Source organism: Bombina bombina, chromosome 3 (assembly GCF_027579735.1).
Source record: "Bombina bombina isolate aBomBom1 chromosome 3, aBomBom1.pri, whole genome shotgun sequence".
Taxonomy (NCBI): domain Eukaryota; kingdom Metazoa; phylum Chordata; class Amphibia; order Anura; family Bombinatoridae; genus Bombina; species Bombina bombina.
Genome location: NC_069501.1, coordinates 42,341,709 through 42,364,667, shown reverse-complemented (window position 1 = coordinate 42,364,667; position 22,959 = coordinate 42,341,709). Strand labels below are relative to the sequence as shown.

The 22,959-nt window shown below is 40.3% G+C and overlaps 1 protein-coding gene across 1 annotated transcript in view; it reads left to right on the top strand.

The window, feature by feature from the left end:
- Positions 1-22,959, top strand: part of POLQ (DNA polymerase theta) — a 444,612-nt gene that overhangs the window by 402,059 nt on the left and 19,594 nt on the right. Inside the window, exon 29 of the mRNA XM_053705140.1 lies at positions 8,109-8,218. Coding sequence (XP_053561115.1) covers positions 8,109-8,218 — 110 coding nt within the window. The remainder of the gene's footprint in view (positions 1-8,108; positions 8,219-22,959) is intronic.

Here is a 22,959-nt window from a genome sequence, read left to right as displayed (position 1 = left end):
ATTAGTATAGAGCAGCATAACAAATGTACACCACTCATGTAATACTGAGCGATTAGTATAGAGCAGCATAGCAAGTGTACACCACTCATGTAATACTGAGCTATTAGTATAGAGCAGCATAGCAAGTGTACACCACTCATGAAATACTGAGCGATTAGTATAGAGCAGCATAACAAGTGTACACCACTCATGTAATTCTGAGCGATTAGTATAGAGCAGCATAGCAGGTGTACACCACTCATGTAATACTGAGTGATTAGTATAGAGCAGCATAGCAAGTGTACACCACTCATGTAATACTGAGTGATTAGTATAGAGCTGCATAACAGGTGTACAGCACTCATGTAATACTGAGTGATTAGTATAGAGCAGCATAGCAAGTGTTAACCACTCATGTAATACTGAGCGATTAGTATAGAGCAGCATAGCAAGTGTACACCACTCATGTAATACTGAGCGATTAATATAGAGCAGCATAGCAAGTGTACACCACTCATGTAATACTGAGCGATTAGTATAGAGCAGCATAGCAAGTGTACACCACTCATGTAATACTGAGCGATTAGTATAGAGCATACTGAGCGATTAGTATAGAGCTGCATAACAGGTGTACACCACTCATGTCATACTGAGCGATTAGTATAGGGCAGCATAGCAAGTGTACACCACTCATGTAATACTGAGTGATTAGTATAGGGCAGCATAGCAAGTGTACACCACTCATATAATACTAAGCGTTTAGTATAGGGCAGCATAGCAAGTGTACACCACTCATGTAATACTGAGCGATTAGTATACAGCAGCATAGCAAGTGTACACCACTCATGTAATACTGAGCGATTAATATAGAGCAGCATAGCAAGTGTACACCACTCATGTAATACTGAGCGATTAGTATAGAGCAGCATAGCAAGTGTACACCACTCATGTAATACTGAGCGATTAGTATAGAGCAGCATAGCAAGTGTACACCACTCATGTAATACTGAGCGATTAGTATAGAGCAGCATAGCAAGTGTACACCACTCATGTAATACTGAGCGATTAGTATAGAGCAGCATAGCAAGTGTACACCACTCATGTAATACTGAGCGATTAGTATAGAGCAGCATAGCAAGTGTACACCACTCGTGTAATACTGAGCGATTAGTATAGAGCAGCATAGCAAGTGTACACCACTCATGTAATACTGAGCGATTAGTATAGAGCAGCATAACAAGTGTACACCACTCATGTAATACTGAGTGATTAGTATAGAGCAGCATAGCAAGTGTACACCACTCATGTAATACTGAGCGATTAGTATGGAGCAGCATAGCAAGTGTACACCACTCATGTAATACTGAGCGATTAGTATAGAGAAGCATAGCAAGTGTACACCACTCATGTAATACTGAGTGATTAATATAGAGCAGCATAGCAAGTGTACACCACTCATGTAATACTGAGCGATTAATATAGAGCTGCATAGCAAGTGTACACCACTCATGTAATACTGAGCGATTAGTATAGAGCAGCATAGCCAGTGTACACCACTCATGTAATACTGAGCGATTAGTATAGAGCAGCATAGCAAGTGTACACCACTCATGTAATACTGAGCGATTAGTATAGAGCAGCATAGCAAGTGTACACCACTCATGTAATACTGAGCGATTAGTATAGAGCAGCATAACAAGTGTACACCACTCATGTAATACTGAGCGATTAGTATAGAGCAGCATAGCAAGTGTACACCACTCATGTAATACTGAGCGATTAGTATAGAGCAGCATAGCAAGTGTACACCACTCATGAAATACTGAGCGATTAGTATAGAGCAGCATAAGCAAGTGTACACCACTCATGTAATACTGAGCGATTAGTATAGAGCAGCATAGCAAGTGTACACCACTCATGTAATACTGAGCGATTAGTATAGAGCAGCATAGCAAGTGTACACCACTCATGAAATACTGAGCGATTAGTATAGAGCAGCATAACAAGTGTACACCACTCATGTAATACTGAGCGATTAGTATAGAGCAGCATAGCAAGTGTACACCACTCATGTAATACTGAGTGATTAGTATAGGGCAGCATAGCAAGTGTACACCACTCATGTAATACTGAGCGATTAGTATAGAGCAGCATAGCAAGTGTACACCACTCATGTAATACTGAGCGTTAGTATAGAGCAGCATAACAAGTGTACACCACTCATGTAATACTGAGCGATTAGTATAGAGCTGCATAACAGGTGTACAGCACTCATGTAATACTGAGTGATTATTATAGAGCAGCATAGCAAGTGTTAACCACTCATGTAATACTGAGCGATTAGTATAGAGAAGCATAGCAAGTGTACACCACTCATGTAATACTGAGCGATTAGTATAGAGCAGCATAACAAGTGTACACCACTCATGTAATACTGAGCGATTAGTATAGAGCAGCATAGCAAGTGTACACCACTCATGTAATACTGAGTGATTAGTATAGAGCAGCATAGCAAGTGTACACCACTCATGTAATACTGAGCGATTAGTATGGAGCAGCATAGCAAGTGTACACCACTCATGTAATACTGAGCGATTAGTATAGAGCAGCATAGCAAGTGTGCACCACTCATGTAATACTGAGTGATTAGTATAGAGCAGCATAGCAAGTGTACACCACTCATGTAATACTGAGCGATTAGTATGGAGCAGCATAGCAAGTGTACACCACTCATGTAATACTGAGCGATTAGTATAGAGAAGCATAGCAAGTGTACACCACTCATGTAATACTGAGTGATTAGTATAGAGCAGCATAGCAAGTGTACACCACTCATGTAATACTGAGCGATTAGTATGGAGCAGCATAGCAAGTGTACACCACTCATGTAATACTAAGCGATTAGTATAGAGAAGCATAGCAGGTGTACACCACTCATGTAATACTGAGTGATTAGTATAGAGCAGCATAGCAATTGTACACCACTCATGTAATACTGAGCGATTAGTATAGAGCTGCATAACAGGTGTACAGCACTCATGTAATACTGAGTGATTATTATAGAGCAGCATAGCAAGTGTTAACCACTCATGTAATACTGAGCGATTAGTATAGAGAAGCATAGCAAGTGTACACCACTCATGTAATACTGAGCGATTAGTATAGAGCAGCATAGCAAGTGTACACCACTCATGTAATACTGAGCGATTATTATAGAGCAGCATAGCAAGTGTACACCACTCATGTAATACTGAGCGATTAGTATAGAGCAGCATAGCAAGTGTACACCACTCATGAAATACTGAGCGATTAGTATAGAGCAGCATAACAAGTGTACACCACTCATGTAATACTGAGCGATTTAGTATGGAGCAGCATAGCAAGTGTACACCACTCATATAATACTATGCGATTAGTATAGAGAAGCATAGCAGGTGTACATCACTCATGTAATACTGAGTGATTAGTATAGAGCAGCATAGCAATTGTACACCACTCATGTAATACTGAGTGATTAGTATAGAGCAGCATAGCAAGTGTACACCACTCATGTAATACTGAGTGATTAGTATAGAGCAGCATAGCAAGTGTACACCACTCATGAAATACTGAGCGATTAGTATGGAGCAGCATAGCAAGTGTACACCACTCATGTAATACTGAGCGATTAGTATAGAGCAGCATAGCAAGTGTACACCACTCATGTAATACTGAGTGATTAGTATAGAGAAGCATAGCAAGTGTACACCACTCTTGTAATACTGAGCGATTAGTATAGAGCAGCATAGCAAGTGTACACCACTCATATAATACTGAGTGATTAGTATAGAGCAGCATAGCAAGTGTACACCACTCATGTAATACTGAGCGATTAGTATAGAGCAGCATAGCAAGTGTACACCACTCATGTAATACTGAGCGATTAGTATAGAGCAGCATAGCAAGTGTACACCACTCATGTAATACTGAGCGATTAGTATAGAGCAGCATAACAAGTGTACACCACTCATGTAATACTGAGTGATTAGTATAGAGCAGCATAGCAAGTGTACACCACTCATGTAATACTGAGCGATTAGTATAGAGCAGCATAGCAAGTGTACACCACTCATATAATACTGAGTGATTAGTATAGAGCAGCATAGCAAGTGTACACCACTCATGTAATACTGAGCGATTAGTATAGAGCAGCATAGCAAGTGTACACCACTCATGTAATACTGAGCGATTAGTATAGAGCAGCATAGCAAGTGTACACCACTCATGTAATACTGAGCGATTAGTATAGAGCAGCATAGCAAGTGTACACCACTCATGTAATACTGAGCGATTAGTATAGAGCAGCATAACAAGTGTACACCACTCATGTAATACTGAGTGATTAGTATAGAGCAGCATAGCAAGTGTACACCACTCATGTAATACTGAGCGATTAGTATAGAGCAGCATAGCAAGTGTACACCACTCATGTAATACTGAGCGATTAGTATAGAGCTGCATAGCAAGTGTACACCACTCATGTAATACTGAGCGATTAGTATAGAGCAGCATAGCAAGTGTACACCACTCATGTAATACTGAGCGATTAGTATAGAGCAGCATAGCAAGTGTACACCACTCATGTAATACTGAGCGATTAGTATAGAGCAGCATAGCAAGTGTACACCACTCATGTAATATTGAGCGATTAGTATAGAGCAGCATAACAAGTGTACACCACTCATGTAATACTGAGCGATTATTATAGAGCAGCATAGCAAGTGTACACCACTCATGTAATACTGAGCGATTAGTATAGAGCAGCATAGCAAGTGTACACCACTCATGTAATACTGAGCGATTAGTATAGAGCAGCATAACAAGTGTACACCACTCATGTAATACTGAGCGATTAGTATAGAGCAGCATAGCAAGTGTACACCACTCATGTAATACTGAGTGATTAGTATAGAGCAGCATAGCAAGTGTACACCACTCATGTAATACTGAGCGATTTAGTATGGAGCAGCATAGCAAGTGTACACCACTCATGTAATACTGAGCGATTAGTATAGAGAAGCATAGCAAGTGTACACCACTCATGTAATACTGAGCGATTAGTATAGAGCAGCATAGCAAGTGTACACCACTCATGTAATACTGAGTGATTAGTATAGAGCAGCATAGCAAGTGTACACCACTCATGTAATACTGAGCGATTAGTATAGGGCAGCATAGCAAGTGTACACCACTCATGTAATACTGAGCGATTAGTATAGAGCAGCATAGCAAGTGTACACCACTCATGTAATACTGAGCGATTAGTATGGAGCAGCATAGCAAGTGTACACCACTCATGTAATACTGAGCGATTAGTATAGAGCAGCATAGCAAGTGTACACCACTCATGTAATACTGAGTGATTAGTATAGAGCAGCATAGCAAGTGTACACCACTCTTGTAATACTGAGCGATTAGTATGGAGCAGCATAGCAAGTGTACACCACTCATGTAATACTGAGTGATTAGTATAGAGCAGCATAGCAAGTGTACACCACTCATGTAATACTGAGCGATTTAGTATGGAGCAGCATAGCAAGTGTACACCACTCATGTAATACTGAGCGATTAGTATAGAGAAGCATAGCAGGTGTACACCACTCATGTAATACTGAGCGATTAGTATAGAGCTGCATAACAGGTGTACAGCACTCATGTAATACTGAGTGATTATTATAGAGCAGCATAGCAAGTGTTAACCACTCATGTAATACTGAGCGATTAGTATAGAGAAGCATAGCAAGTGTACACCACTCATGTAATACTGAGCGATTAGTATAGAGCAGCATAGCAAGTGTACACCACTCATGTAATACTGAGTGATTAGTATAGAGCAGCATAGCAAGTGTACACCACTCATGTAATACTGAGCGATTAGTATGGAGCAGCATAGCAAGTGTACACCACTCATGTAATACTGAGCGATTAGTATAGAGCAGCATAGCAAGTGTACACCACTCATGTAATACTGAGTGATTAGTATAGAGCAGCATAGCAAGTGTACACCACTCTTGTAATACTGAGCGATTAGTATGGAGCAGCATAGCAAGTGTACACCACTCATGTAATACTGAGTGATTAGTATAGAGCAGCATAGCAAGTGTACACCACTCATGTAATACTGAGCGATTTAGTATGGAGCAGCATAGCAAGTGTACACCACTCATGTAATACTGAGCGATTAGTATAGAGAAGCATAGCAGGTGTACACCACTCATGTAATACTGAGTGATTAGTATAGAGCAGCATAGCAGGTGTACACCACTCATGTAATACTGAGCGATTAGTATAGAGCAGCATAGCAAGTGTACACCACTCATGTAATACTGAGTGATTAGTATAGAGAAGCATAGCAAGTGTACACCACTCATGTAATACTGAGCGATTAGTATAGAGCAGCATAGCAAGTGTACCCCACTCATATAATACTGAGTGATTAGTATAGAGCAGCATAGCAAGTGTACACCACTCATGTAATACTGAGCGATTAGTATAGAGCAGCATAGCAAGTGTACACCACTCATGTAATACTGAGCGATTAGTATAGAGCAGCATAGCAAGTGTACACCACTCATGTAATACTGAGCGATTAGTATAGAGCAGCATAGCAAGTGTACACCACTCATGTAATACTGAGCGATTAGTATAGAGCTGCATAACAGGTGTACAGCACTCATGTAATACTGAGTGATTATTATAGAGCAGCATAGCAAGTGTTAACCACTCATGTAATACTGAGCGATTAGTATAGAGAAGCATAGCAAGTGTACACCACTCATGTAATACTGAGCGATTAGTATAGAGCAGCATAACAAGTGTACACCACTCATGTAATACTGAGCGATTAGTATAGAGCAGCATAGCAAGTGTACACCACTCATGTAATACTGAGTGATTAGTATAGAGCAGCATAGCAAGTGTACACCACTAATGTAATTCTGAGCGATTAGTATGGAGCAGCATAGCAAGTGTACACCACTCATGTAATACTGAGTGATTAGTATAGAGCAGCATAGCAAGTGTACACCACTCATGTAATACTGAGTGATTAGTATAGAGCAGCATAGCAAGTGTACACCACTCATGTAATACTGAGCGATTTAGTATGGAGCAGCATAGCAAGTGTACACCACTCATGTAATACTGAGCGATTAGTATAGAGAAGCATAGCAGGTGTACACCACTCATGTAATACTGAGTGATTAGTATAGAGCAGCATAGCAAGTGTACACCACTCATGTAATACTGAGTGATTAGTATAGAGCAGCATAGCAAGTGTACACCACTCATGTAATACTGAGTGATTAGTATAGAGCAGCATAGCAAGTGTACACCACTCATGAAATACTGAGCGATTAGTATGGAGCAGCATAGCAAGTGTACACCACTCATGTAATACTGAGCGATTAGTATAGAGCAGCATAGCAAGTGTACACCACTCATGTAATACTGAGTGATTAGTATAGAGAAGCATAGCAAGTGTACACCACTCATGTAATACTGAGCGATTAGTATAGAGCAGCATAGCAAGTGTACACCACTCATATAATACTGAGTGATTAGTATAGAGCAGCATAGCAAGTGTACACCACTCATGTAATACTGAGCGATTAGTATAGAGCAGCATAGCAAGTGTACACCACTCATGTAATACTGAGCGATTAGTATAGGGCAGCATAGCAAGTGTACACCACTCATGTAATACTGAGCGATTAGTATAGAGCAGCATAGCAAGTGTACACCACTCATATAATACTGAGTGATTAGTATAGAGCAGCATAGCAAGTGTACACCACTCATGTAATACTGAGCGATTAGTATAGAGCAGCATAGGAAGTGAGAGTGCAGATATCTAGTGTTCTTGCAAAACTGGTGCCATTTAGTTCTCCAGACACATGTACGCTCCTGAGCTTATGGCACTGCTTTTCAACAAATTATACCAAGAAAACAAAGAAGAATTGATAATAGAAGTAAACGAGAGGGTTTTATATAATTGCATGTTCTGTCTGAATCATGAGATAATTATAACACTAGTAGCTTTAGATACTCTTTAGGTTCTCTCTAATCACAGTCTCTCTCTGAATAAATAGGAAGGACAGGCAGACATAGGAATCCCTCACCTCCGAACCGAGGGGCTTACTTCATCCTGCAGCTGCACGATGAGCTTTTGTACGAGGCAGCTGAAGATGATGCAATTCAGGTACGGGGGGGGGGGGGTAGGTGATTGCTTTACTGGTAGTTAAGATCACTGTGCGACTCATCACTGTTTGTTTGTGTAGGTGATTGGCTTACTAGTAGTTAAGATCACTGCGACTCATCACTGTTTGTTTGTGTAGGTGATTGGCTTACTAGTAGTTAAGATCACTGCGACTCATCACTGTTTGTTTGTGTAGGTGATTGGCTTACTAGTAGTTAAAGATCACTGTGCGACTCGTTACTATTTGTTTGTGTAGGTGATTGGCTTACTAGTAGTTAAAGATCAGTGTGCGACTCGTCACTATTTGTTTGTGTAGGGGATTGGCTTACTAGTAGTTAAGATCGCTGTGCGACTCGTCACTGTTTGTGTAGGGGATTGGCTTACTAGTAGTTAAGATCACTGTGCGACTTCATATTTAATTGTTCATCTGTGCTCATTTTAACATGAAATTAGCTTGTGAATTTAACAAACTACAAAGCTCTCTGGGAGCCACAGTCCCGGCAGTGACATTGGCACAACAAGCCTTTTGGGACTCGGGCATTTGCACAACTTGCTGAAGCAACAGAAATAGCAGCGCTCACTGCTCTGTGCAGCTGGATCTGATTAACTGAAGTGGTTTCATCACTCACATTCCTGTACTGATATAAATATACATATGTAAATATCCGCTCACACCTGCGGGCCTAATATTGTCACCACCTGCATCTCATTACTGCTGAGGTGTCTTCACCGCAACCTGCTACCTTTTCGTCTGGTTTACATGTGACATCATTTATATTAAATGTTATCATCACATTACAAGAGATTTGTATATTTACGTTTGTGTATACGAGGGTAAAGCGACAAGAAATGCTTTAATGTAAAATGCAACGTTACTACTTATAACTAAGCAATATACTTTTATTATTGTTTCTTTTATATAGGTGGCGAGAGTCCACAAACTATTACATATGGATATACATTCCTACTAGGAGGAGGCAAAGTTTCCTAAACCTCAAACACCTATAAAAACCTTCCACCTTACACAACCTTTAGTTTCTATCTTTGCCTCGTTAGGTGGTTGAAGCATGGTGATGTGCTTGATTTCTTCAGTGAATGGCACTCCAGAGCATATTTAAGCCAGGCTTCCCCTTAGAGTACAAGCATGGTCATATTTTTGGCTCACGGGAAATCTTTTTTATGGGCTCTCTGTAAATTCGGTCGCAGCGATTAGTCTTCTGCCTCCCTTTACAGATCAACATTATACTCCTATTTCATTACCTCTGCTGATATGTTTCAGTACTGGTTTGGCTGTCTGCTATTAGTGGACGAGTGTCTATGGGTACGTAGATTTCTTTCCAATGGCATGGAGAGTCCACGAACATACTAGTTGTTAAGATCACTGTGTTAAGATCACTAGTAGTTAAAGATCAGTGTGCGACTCGTCACTATTTGTTTGTGTAGGTGATTGGCATACTAGTAGTTAAGATCACTGTGCGACTCGTCACTATTTGTTTGTGTAGATGATTGGCATACTAGTAGTTAAAGATCAGTGTGCGACTCGTCACTATTTGTTTGTGTAGGGGATTGGCATACTAGTAGTTAAGATCAGTGTGCGACTCGTCACTATTTGTTTGTGCAGATGATTGGCTTACTAGTAGTTAAGATCAGTGTGCGACTCGTCACTGTTTGTGTAGGTGATTGGCTTACTAGTAGTTAAGATCACTGTGTGACTCGTCACTATTTGTTTGTGTAGATGATTGGCTTACTAGTAGTTAAAGATCAGTGTGCGACTCCTCACTGTTTGTTTGTGTAGGTGATTGGCTTACTAGTAGTTAAGATCAGTGTGCGACTCGTCACTATTTCTTTCTGTAGATGATTGGCATACTAGTTGTTAAGATCAGTGTGCGACTCGTCACTGTTTGTGTAGGTGATTGGCTTAATAGTAGTTAAGATCAGTGTGCGACTCGTCACTGTTTGTGTAGGTGATTGGCTTACTAGTAGTTAAGATCAGTGTGTGACTCGTCACTATTTGTTTGTGTAGGTGATTGGCATACTAGTAGTTAAGATCAGTGTGCGACTCGTCACTATTTGTTTGTGTAGGTGATTGGCTTACTAGTAGTTAAAGATCAGTGTGCGACTCGTTACTATTTGTTTGTGTAGGTGATTGGCTTACTAGTAGTTAAAGATCAGTGTGTGACTCGTCACTATTTGTTTGTGTAGGTGATTGGCATACTAGTAGTTAAGATCACTGTGCGACTCGTCACTATTTGTTTCTGTAGATGATTGGCATACTAGAAGTTAAGATCAGTGTGTGACTCGTCACTATTTGTTTGTGTAGGGGATTGGCTTACTAGTAGTTAAGATCGCTGTGCGACTCGTCACTGTTTGTGTAGGGGATTGGCTTACTAGTAGTTAAGATCACTGTGCGACTTCATATTTAATTGTTCATCTGTGCTCATTTTAACATGAAATTAGCTTGTGAATTTAACAAACTACAAAGCTCTCTGGGAGCCACAGTCCCGGCAGTGACATTGGCACAACGAGCCTTTTGGGACTCGGGCATTTGCACAACTTGCTGAAGCAACAGAAATAGCAGCGCTCACTGCTCTGTGCAGCTGGATCTGATTAACTGAAGTGGTTTCATCACTCACATTCCTGTACTGATATAAATATACATATGTAAATATCCGCTCACACCTGCAGGCCTAATATTGTCACCACCTGCATCTCATTATTGCTGAGGTGTCTTCACCGCAACCTGCTACCTTTTCGTCTGCTTTACATGTGACATCATTTATATTAAATGTTATCATCACATTACAAGAGATTTGTATATTTACGTTTGTGTATACGAGGGTAAAGCGACAAGAAATGCTTTAATGTAAAATGCAACGTTACTACTTATAACTAAGCAATATACTTTTATTATTGTTTGTTTTATATAGGTGGCGAGAGTCCACAAACTGTTACATATGGATATACATTCCTACTAGGAGGAGGCAAAGTTTCCTAAACCTCAAACGCCTATAAAAACCTTCCACCTTACACATCCTTTAGTTTCTATCTTTGCCTCGTTAGGTGGTTGAAGCATGGTGATGTGCTTGATTTCTTCAGTGAATGGCACTCCAGAGCATATTTAAGCCAGGCTTCCCCTTAGAATACAAGCATGGTAATATTTTTTGCTCACGGGAAATCTTTTTTATGGGCTCTCTGTAAATTCGGTCGCAGCGATTAGTCTTCTGCCTCCCTTTACAGATCAACATTATACTCCTATTTCATTACCTCTGCTGATATGTTTCAGTACTGGTTTGGCTGTCTGCTATTAGTGGACGAGTGTCTATGGGTACGTAGATTTCTTTCCAATGGCATGGAGAGTCCACAAACATACTAGTTGTTAAGATCACTGTGCGACTCCTCACTGTTTGTTTGTGTAGGTGATTGGCTTACTAGTAGTTAAAGATCAATGTGCGACTCGTCACTGTTTGTGTAGGTGATTGGCTTACTAGTAGTTAAAGATCAGTGTGCGACTCGTCACTATTTGTGTAGGTGATTGGCATACTAGTAGTTAAGATCACTGTGCGACTCGTCACTATTTGTTTGTGTAGATGATTGGCATACTAGTAGTTAAAGATCAGTGTGCGACTCGTCACTATTTGTTTGTGTAGGGGATTGGCATACTAGTAGTTAAGATCAGTGTGCGACTCGTCACTATTTGTTTGTGCAGATGATTGGCTTACTAGTAGTTAAGATCAGTGTGCGACTCGTCACTGTTTGTGTAGGTGATTGGCTTACTAGTAGTTAAAGATCAGTGTGCGACTCGTCACTGTTTGTGTAGGTGATTGGCTTACTAGTAGTTAAAGATCAGTGTGCGACTCGTCACTATTTGTTTGTGTAGATGATTGGCTTACTAGTAGTTAAAGATCAGTGTGCGACTCGTTACTATTTGTTTGTGTAGGTGATTGGCATACTAGTAGTTAAAGATCACTGTGCGACTCCTCACTGTTTGTTTGTGTAGGTGATTGGCTTACTAGTAGTTAAGATCAGTGTGCGACTCGTCACTATTTCTTTCTGTAGATGATTGGCATACTAGTTGTTAAGATCAGTGTGCGACTCGTCACTGTTTGTGTAGGTGATTGGCTTACTAGTAGTTAAGATCAGTGTGCGACTCGTCACTGTTTGTGTAGGTGATTGGCTTACTAGTAGTTAAGATCAGTGTGCGACTCGTCACTATTTGTTTGTGTAGGTGATTGGCATACTAGTAGTTAAGATCAGTGTGCGACTCGTCACTATTTGTTTGTGTAGGTGATTGGCTTACTAGTAGTTAAAGATCAGTGTGCGACTCGTTACTATTTGTTTGTGTAGGTGATTGGCTTACTAGTAGTTAAGATCAGTGTGCGACTCGTCACTATTTGTTTGTGTAGGTGATTGGCTTACTAGTAGTTAAAGATCAGTGTGCGACTCGTTACTATTTGTTTGTGTAGGTGATTGGCTTACTAGTAGTTAAAGATCAGTGTGTGACTCGTCACTATTTGTTTGTGTAGGTGATTGGCTTACTAGTAGTTAAGATCACTGTGCGACTTCATATTTAATTGTTCATCTGTGCTCATTTTAACATGAAATTAGCTTGTGAATTTAACAAACTACAAAGCTCTCTGGGAGCCACAGTCCCGGCAGTGACATTGGCACAACAAGCCTTTTGGGACTCGGGCATTTGCACAACTTGCTGAAGCAACAGAAATAGCAGCGCTCACTGCTCTGTGCAGCTGGATCTGATTAACTGAAGTGGTTTCATCACTCACATTCCTGTACTGATATAAATATACATATGTAAATATCCGCTCACACCTGCGGGCCTAATATTGTCACCACCTGCATCTCATTACTGCTGAGGTGTCTTCACCGCAACCTGCTACCTTTTCGTCTGGTTTACATGTGACATCATTTATATTAAATGTTATCATCACATTACAAGAGATTTGTATATTTACGTTTGTGTATACGAGGGTAAAGCGACAAGAAATGCTTTAATGTAAAATGCAACGTTACTACTTATAACTAAGCAATATACTTTTATTATTGTTTGTTTTATATAGGTGGCGAGAGTCCACAAACTGTTACATATGGATATACATTCCTACTAGGAGGAGGCAAAGTTTCCTAAACCTCAAACGCCTATAAAAACCTTCCACCTTACACATCCTTTAGTTTCTATCTTTGCCTCGTTAGGTGGTTGAAGCATGGTGATGTGCTTGATTTCTTCAGTGAATGGCACTCCAGAGCATATTTAAGCCAGGCTTCCCCTTAGAGTACAAGCATGGTCATATTTTTGGCTCACGGGAAATCTTTTTTATGGGCTCTCTGTAAATTCGGTCGCAGCGATTAGTCTTCTGCCTCCCTTTACAGATCAACATTATACTCCTATTTCATTACCTCTGCTGATATGTTTCAGTACTGGTTTGGCTGTCTGCTATTAGTGGACGAGTGTCTATGGGTACATAGATTTCTTTCCAATGGCATGGAGAGTCCACGAACATACTAGTTGTTAAGATCACTGTGCGACTCCTCACTGTTTGTTTGTGTAGGTGATTGGCTTACTAGTAGTTAAAGATCAGTGTGCGACTCGTCACTGTTTGTGTAGGTGATTGGCTTACTAGTAGTTAAAGATCAGTGTGCGACTCGTCACTATTTGTTTGTGTAGGTGATTGGCATACTAGTAGTTAAGATCACTGTGCGACTCGTCACTATTTGTTTGTGTAGATGATTGGCATACTAGTAGTTAAGATCAATGTGCGACTCGTCACTATTTGTTTGTGTAGGGGATTGGCATACTAGTAGTTAAGATCAATGTGCGACTCGTCACTATTTGTTTGTGTAGGGGATTGGCATACTAGTAGTTAAGATCAGTGTGCGACTCGTCACTGTTTGTGTAGGTGATTGGCTTACTAGTAGTTAAAGATCAGTGTGCGACTCGTCACTGTTTGTGTAGGTGATTGGCTTACTAGTAGTTAAAGATCAGTGTGCGACTCGTCACTATTTGTTTGTGTAGATGATTGGCTTACTAGTAGTTAAAGATCAGTGTGCGACTCGTTACTATTTGTTTGTGTAGGTGATTGGCATACTAGTAGTTAAAGATCACTGTGCGACTCCTCACTGTTTGTTTGTGTAGGTGATTGGCTTACTAGTAGTTAAGATCAGTGTACGACTCGTCACTATTTGTTTCTGTAGATGATTGGCATACTAGTTGTTAAGATCAGTGTGCGACTCGTCACTGTTTGTGTAGGTGATTGGCTTACTAGTAGTTAAGATCAGTGTGCGACTCGTCACTATTTGTTTGTGTAGGTGATTGGCATACTAGTAGTTAAGATCAGTGTGCGACTCGTCACTATTTGTTTGTGTAGGTGATTGGCTTACTAGTAGTTAAAGATCAGTGTGCGACTCGTTACTATTTGTTTGTGTAGGTGATTGGCTTACTAGTAGTTAAAGATCAGTGTGCGACTCGTTACTATTTGTTTGTGTAGGTGATTGGCTTACTAGTAGTTAAAGATCAGTGTGCGACTCGTCACTATTTGTTTGTGTAGGTGATTGGCATACTAGTAGTTAAGATCACTGTGCGACTCGTCACTATTTGTTTCTGTAGATGATTGGCATACTAGAAGTTAAGATCAGTGTGTGACTCGTCACTATTTGTTTGTGTAGGTGATTGGCATACTAGTAGTTAAGATCACTGTGCGACTCGTCACTATTTGTTTCTGTAGATGATTGGCATACTAGAAGTTAAGATCAGTGTGTGACTCGTCACTATTTGTTTGTGTAGGGGATTGGCTTACTAGTAGTTAAGATCACTGTGCGACTCGTCACTATTTTTTTCTGTAGATGATTGGCATACTAGTAGTTAAGATCGCTGTGCGACTTCATATTTAATTGTTCATCTGTGCTCATTTTAACATGAAATTAGCTTGTGAATTTAACAAACTACAAAGCTCTCTGGGAGCCACAGTCCCGGCAGTGACATTGGCACAACGAGCCTTTTGGGACTCGGGCATTTGCACAACTTGCTGAAGCAACAGAAATAGCAGCGCTCACTGCTCTGTGCAGCTGGATCTGATTAACTGAAGTGGTTTCATCACTCACATTCCTGTACTGATATAAATATACATATGTAAATATCCGCTCACACCTGCAGGCCTAATATTGTCACCACCTGCATCTCATTATTGCTGAGGTGTCTTCACCGCAACCTGCTACCTTTTCGTCTGCTTTACATGTGACATCATTTATATTAAATGTTATCATCACATTACAAGAGATTTGTATATTTACGTTTGTGTATACGAGGGTAAAGCGACAAGAAATGCTTTAATGTAAAATGCAACGTTACTACTTATAACTAAGCAATATACTTTTATTATTGTTTGTTTTATATAGGTGGCGAGAGTCCACAAACTGTTACATATGGATATACATTCCTACTAGGAGGAGGCAAAGTTTCCTAAACCTCAAACGCCTATAAAAACCTTCCACCTTACACATCCTTTAGTTTCTATCTTTGCCTCGTTAGGTGGTTGAAGCATGGTGATGTGCTTGATTTCTTCAGTGAATGGCACTCCAGAGCATATTTAAGCCAGGCTTCCCCTTAGAGTACAAGCATGGTCATATTTTTGGCTCACGGGAAATCTTTTTTATGGGCTCTCTGTAAATTCGGTCGCAGCGATTAGTCTTCTGCCTCCCTTTACAGATCAACATTATACTCCTATTTCATTACCTCTGCTGATATGTTTCAGTACTGGTTTGGCGGTCTGCTATTAGTGGACGAGTGTCTATGGGTACGTAGATTTCTTTCCAATGGCATGGAGAGTCCACGAACATACTAGTTGTTAAGATCACTGTGCGACTCCTCACTGTTTGTTTGTGTAGGTGATTGGCTTACTAGTAGTTAAAGATCAGTGTGCGACTCGTCACTGTTTGTGTAGGTGATTGGCTTACTAGTAGTTAAAGATCAGTGTGCGACTCGTCACTATTTGTTTGTGTAGGTGATTGGCATACTAGTAGTTAAGATCACTGTGCGACTCGTCACTATTTGTTTGTGTAGATGATTGGCATACTAGTAGTTAAGATCAATGTGCGACTCGTCACTATTTGTTTGTGTAGGGGATTGGCATACTAGTAGTTAAGATCAGTGTGCGACTCGTCACTGTTTGTGTAGGTGATTGGCTTACTAGTAGTTAAAGATCAGTGTGCGACTCGTCACTGTTTGTGTAGGTGATTGGCTTACTAGTAGTTAAAGATCAGTGTGCGACTCGTCACTATTTGTTTGTGTAGATGATTGGCTTACTAGTAGTTAAAGATCAGTGTGCGACTCGTTACTATTTGTTTGTGTAGGTGATTGGCATACTAGTAGTTAAAGATCACTGTGCGACTCCTCACTGTTTGTTTGTGTAGGTGATTGGCTTACTAGTAGTTAAGATCAGTGTACGACTCGTCACTATTTGTTTCTGTAGATGATTGGCATACTAGTTGTTAAGATCAGTGTGCGACTCGTCACTGTTTGTGTAGGTGATTGGCTTACTAGTAGTTAAGATCAGTGTGCGACTCGTCACTATTTGTTTGTGTAGGTGATTGGCATACTAGTAGTTAAGATCAGTGTGCGACTCGTCACTATTTGTTTGTGTAGGTGATTGGCTTACTAGTAGTTAAAGATCAGTGTGCGACTCGTTACTATTTGTTTGTGTAGGTGATTGGCTTACTAGTAGTTAAAGATCAGTGTGCGACTCGTTACTATTTGTTTGTGTAGGTGATTGGCTTACTAGTAGTTAAAGATCAGTGTGCGACTCGTCACTATTTGTTTGTGTAGGTGATTGGCATACTAGTAGTTAAGATCACTGTGCGACTCGTCACTATTTGTTTCTGTAGATGATTGGCATACTAGAAGTTAAGATCAGTGTGTGACTCGTCACTATTTGTTTGTGTAGGTGATTGGCATACTAGTAGTTAAGATCACTGTGCGACTCGTCACTATTTGTTTCTGTAGATGATTGGCATACTAGAAGTTAAGATCAGTGTGTGACTCGTCACTATTTGTTTGTGTAGGGGATTGGCTTACTAGTAGTTAAGATCACTGTGCGACTCGTCACTATTTTTTTCTGTAGATGATTGGCATACTAGGAGTTAAGATCGCTGTGCGACTTCATATTTAATTGTTCATCTGTGCTCATTTTAACATGAAATTAGCTTGTGAATTTAACAAACTACAAAGCTCTCTGGGAGCCACAGTCCCGGCAGTGACATTGGCACAACGAGCCTTTTGGGACTCGGGCATTTGCACAACTTGCTGAAGCAACAGAAATAGCAGCGCTCACTGCTCTGTGCAGCTGGATCTGATTAACTGAAGTGGTTTCATCACTCACATTCCTGTACTGATATAAATATACATATGTAAATATCCGCTCACACCTGCAGGCCTAATATTGTCACCACCTGCATCTCATTATTGCTGAGGTGTCTTCACCGCAACCTGCTACCTTTTCGTCTGCTTTACATGTGACATCATTTATATTAAATGTTATCATCACATTACAAGAGATTTGTATATTTACGTTTGTGTATACGAGGGTAAAGCGACAAGAAATGCTTTAATGTAAAATGCAACGTTACTACTTATAACTAAGCAATATACTTTTATTATTGTTTGTTTTATATAGGTGGCGAGAGTCCACAAACTGTTACATATGGATATACATTCCTACTAGGAGGAGGCAAAGTTTCCTAAACCTCAAACGCCTATAAAAACCTTCCACCTTACACATCCTTTAGTTTCTATCTTTGCCTCGTTAGGTGGTTGAAGCATGGTGATGTGCTTGATTTCTTCAGTGAATGGCACTCCAGAGCATATTTAAGCCAGGCTTCCCCTTAGAGTACAAGCATGGTCATATTTTTGGCTCACGGGAAATCTTTTTTATGGGCTCTCTGTAAATTCGGTCGCAGCGATTAGTCTTCTGCCTCCCTTTACAGATCAACATTATACTCCTATTTCATTACCTCTGCTGATATGTTTCAGTACTGGTTTGGCTGTCTGCTATTAGTGGACGAGTGTCTATGGGTACGTAGAGTTCTTTCCAATGGCATGGAGAGTCCACGAATCCATTCTAATTACTAGTGGGAATTCAAATCCTGGCCACCAGGAGGAGGCAAAGAACACCCCATCAAAAGCTTTAAAGGGGCAGTCTAGTCCAAAATAAACTTTCATGATTCAGAAAGGACATGTCATTTTAAAAAATTTCCAATTTATGTTTTATCACCAATTTTGCTGTGTTCTCTTGGTATTCTTAGTTGAAAGCTAAACCTATTAGGTTCATATGCTAATTTCTAAGCCCTTAAAGGCCTCCTCTTCTCTCAGGGCATTTTGACAGTTTTTCACCACTAGAGGGTGTTAGTTCACATATTTCATATAGATAACACTGTGCTTGTGCACGTGATGTTATCTGGGAGCAGGCACTGATTGGCTAGACTGCAAGTCTGTCAAAAGAACTAAAATAAGGGGGCAGTTTGCAGAGGATTAGATACAAGATAATCACAGAGATAAAAAAAAGTGTATTTATATAACTGTGTTGGTTATGCAAAACTAGGGAATGGGTAATAAAGGGATTATCTATCTTTCAAAACAATAAAAATTCTGGTGTAGACTGTCCCTTTAAGTATCCCTCCCACTTCCCATAAGTCCCAGTCATTCTTTGCCTTCGTATATCTAGGAGGTGTGTGAAGATGGTGCTCTGAATAATATTATTTATCCTTTAATGGGTAGTTTCCCTGCAAGCAAGGATAGGGGTAATGCGGTGTCCATGTAATCCTCTTGAGTAAGAGTTGTGGTAGCTGTTGGAGGTCAGCAGGGTAGTCCTTGTTTCTCCTCCAACAATTTATGCTAACCCCCATATGGAAAACCAGGGTTGGTTACTCTGCTTTTCCTTTTTCTCCAGGTCCCTGTCAGAAGTCATCTGGATCTGTCAGACCTGGGATTCTGTGCCTGCCCCACAGCTCCAGCTCCAAGGTAAGTGATTTTTTTCCTTGTTAGGTTTAGAAGGCTCAAGCACATTGGGGGTTAATACCTCCCTACAAGATGCATGGAGCCAGGGGACAATATCAATAAATCTCTTCAGTGGGATAAACTTTTGGTAATGGTTATGGATTATAACAACCATAGTGGTGAGATAATGAAGACTGTTAGAAAACAATGGTCCATATTACAGAAGTGTCACCCAGACATTGCAGAATTTGAGTTACCCCTATGCCTGCTTTTAGGAGGAGAAGAAATCTAAGAGATTAACTAGTTCACACAGATTTAGGCAGTGCAAGAGTGGTTAAGAAAAGCTACCTAACAGGTAAAAACCAGGGTTGTTACCCATTTTTAGGCTGTGGAAACTGTAACTCAATGATAAAGGGTCACACTTTTGCCCATCCGCTTACGGGTAAAAAAATCACTATAAGGGGATTTCTTTCATGTAATTGGCAAGAGTCCATGAGCTAGTGACGTATGGGATATACAATCCTACCAGGAGGGGCAAAGTTTCCCAAACCTCAAAATGCCTATAAATTCACCCCTCACCACACCCACAATTCAGTTTTACAAACTTTGCCTCCTATGGAGGTGGTGAAGTAAGTTTGTGCTAAAATTTCTATGTTGATATGCGCTTCTCAGCATTGTTGAAGCCTGATTCCTCTCAGAGTACAGCGAATGTCAGAGGGACGTGAAGTGAGTATCACTTATGAATACGATGATTTCCCTAACGGGGGTCTATTTCATAGGTTCTCTGTTATCGGTCGTAGAGATTAATCTCCTACCTCTTTTTTCAGATCGATATACTCTCAATTTACTATTACTTCTACTGATAACGTTTTCAGTACTGGTTTGGCTATCTGCTATATGTGGATGGGTGTCTTTTTGGTAAGTATGTTTCTCTTGTAAGGTGTATCCAGTCCACGGATTCATCCATTACTTGTGGGATATTCTCCTTCCCAACAGGAAGCTGCAAGAGGTTCACCCACAACAGAGCTGTCTATATAGCTCCTCCCCTAACTGCCACCTCCCAGTCATTCTCTTGCAGCTCTCGACAAGGGAAGTAGCTAGAGAGATGTGGTGCATTAATGTAGTTTATCTTCAATCAAAAGTTTATTATTTTCAAATTGTACCGGAGTTGTACTATTTTAGCCTCAGGCAGAAAGTAGAAGAAGAGTCTGCCTGTGGTTTTTGATGATCTTAGCAGCTTGTAACTAAGATCCACTGCTGTTCTCACACATAACTGAAGAGATGGGTAACTTCAGCTGGGGGAATAGCGTGCAGGGTCTCCTGCTCTGAGGTATGTGCAGTTTTAAATTTTTCTAGAGAGATAAGCTAGAAAATGCTGACAATACCGGATTTATTTAAGGTAAGCCTGATTACAGTGATTTAATAACGACTGGTATCATGCTTGCTGTAAAGGGTAATATTTTTGTTATTTACTCCCATTACTGAATACAGGTATACCCCGCTCATACAGCGGGTTAGGGACCGGAGCCCTGCTGTAAAGTGAAAACCGCCTTAATGTGAAACAAGGCAGTTTTAGCTTTCTTTACACTTGCCAGTGTGTTTAAAACCTTGAAAACATGTTTGAACTAACAAATATTAGGGGTGCAATAGTGCTACGTTTAGTTTAACACTAGTACAGCATAGTATTCAAATAGTATTCAATAAATACTGTACCTGTAAAATAGTGACAATTACTGTAGTAAAATTTTCCAGACTATAGCACTGAGACACTGTAATGCTGTAAACAGAGTGAACTGCTCATAACAAAATGGTGCCAGTCACTTTTCTTGCAATCTCACGAATATTACAGCACTGTTTCAAAATCCTTGGAGGTTGAACTTCAGCTCCACAAAGTGCTGTATTAGCGAAACGCTGTAAAGTGAAGCGCTGTAAAGTGAGTTATACCTGTAGATATAACGTTTGCTTGAGGTATATAAACGTTTATTACATATTGGTGATAAAACTTTATTCTGGGGCCCAGTTTTTCCACATGGCTGACTAGATTTTGCCTAGGGATAGTTTTTTAAGGCCCTCTCACTGTGAGTACAGGTTGGGAGTGTCCTATTTCTCCAACATAGGTGTGTCCGGTCCACGGCGTCATCCTTACTTGTGGGATATTCTCTTCCCCAACAGGAAATGGCAAAGAGCCCAGCAAAGCTGGTCACATGATCCCTCCTAGGCTCCGCCTTCCCCAGTCATTCTCTTTGCCGTTGTACAGGCAACATCTCCACGGAGATGGCTTAGAGTTTTTTAGTGTTTAACTGTAGTTTTTATTATTCAATCAAGAGTTTGTTATTTTAAAATAGTGCTGGTATGTACTATTTACTCTGAAACAGAAAAGAGATGAAGATTTCTGTTTGTAAGAGGAAAATGATTTTAGCAACCGTTACTAAAATCGATGGCTGTTCCACACAGGACTGTTGAGAGGAATTAACTTCAGTTGGGGGAACAGTGAGCAGACTTTTGCTGCTTGAGGTATGACACATTCTAACAAGACGATGTAATGCTGGAAGCTGTCATTTTCCCTATGGGATCCGGTAAGCCATTTTTATTACAGAGTAAATAAGGGCTTCACAAGGGCTTGTTAAGACTGTAGACATTTTCTGGGCTAAATCGATTCATATATAACATATTTAGCCTTGAGGAATCATTTAATATGGGTATTTTTGTAAAATAATATCGGCAGGCACTGTTTTAGACACCTTATTCTCTAGGGGCTTTCCCTAATCATAGGCAGAGCCTCATTTTCGCGCCGGTATTGCGCACTTGTTTTTGAGAAGCATGACATGCAGTCGCATGTGTGAGGAGCTCTGATACATAAAAAAGACTTTCTGAAGGCGTCATTTGGTATCGTATTCCCCTTTGGGCTTGGTTGGGTCTCAGCAAAGCAGATACCAGGGACTGTAAATGGGTTAAAGATAAAAACGGCTCCGGTTCCGTTATTTTAAGGGTTAAAGCTTCCAAATTTGGTGTGCAATACTTTTAAGGCTTTAAGACACTGTGGGGAAATTTTGGTGAATTTTGAACAATTCCTTCATACTTTTTCGCAATTGCAGTAATAAAGTGTGTTCAGTTTAAAATTTAAAGTGACAGTAACGGTTTTATTTTAAAACGTTTTTTGTACTTTGTTATCAAGTTTATGCCTGTTTAACATGTCTGAACTACCAGATAGACTGTGTTCTGAATGTGGGGAAGCCAAGGTTCCTTCTCATTTAAATAGATGTGATTTATGTGACACTGAAAATGATGCCCAAGATGATTCCTCAAGAGAGGGGAGTAAGCATGGTACTGCATCATTCCCTCCTTCGTCTACACCAGTCTTGCCCACTCAGGAGGCCCCTAGTACATCTAGCGCGCCAATACTCCTTACTATGCAACAATTAACGGCTGTAATGGATAATTCTATCAAAAACATTTTAGCCAAAATGCCCACTTATCAGCGTAAGCGCGACTGCTCTGTTTTAGATACTGAAGAGCATGAGGACGCTGAGGATAATGGTTCTGATATGCCCCTACACCAGTCTGAGGGGGCCAGGGAGGTTTTGTCTGAGGGAGAAATTTCAGATTCAGGGAAAATTTCTCAACAAGCTGAACCCGATGTGATTACATTTAAATTTAAGTTGGAACATCTCCGCGCTCTGCTTAAGGAGGTGTTATCCACTCTGGATGATTGTGAGAATTTGATCATCCCAGAGAAACTATGTAA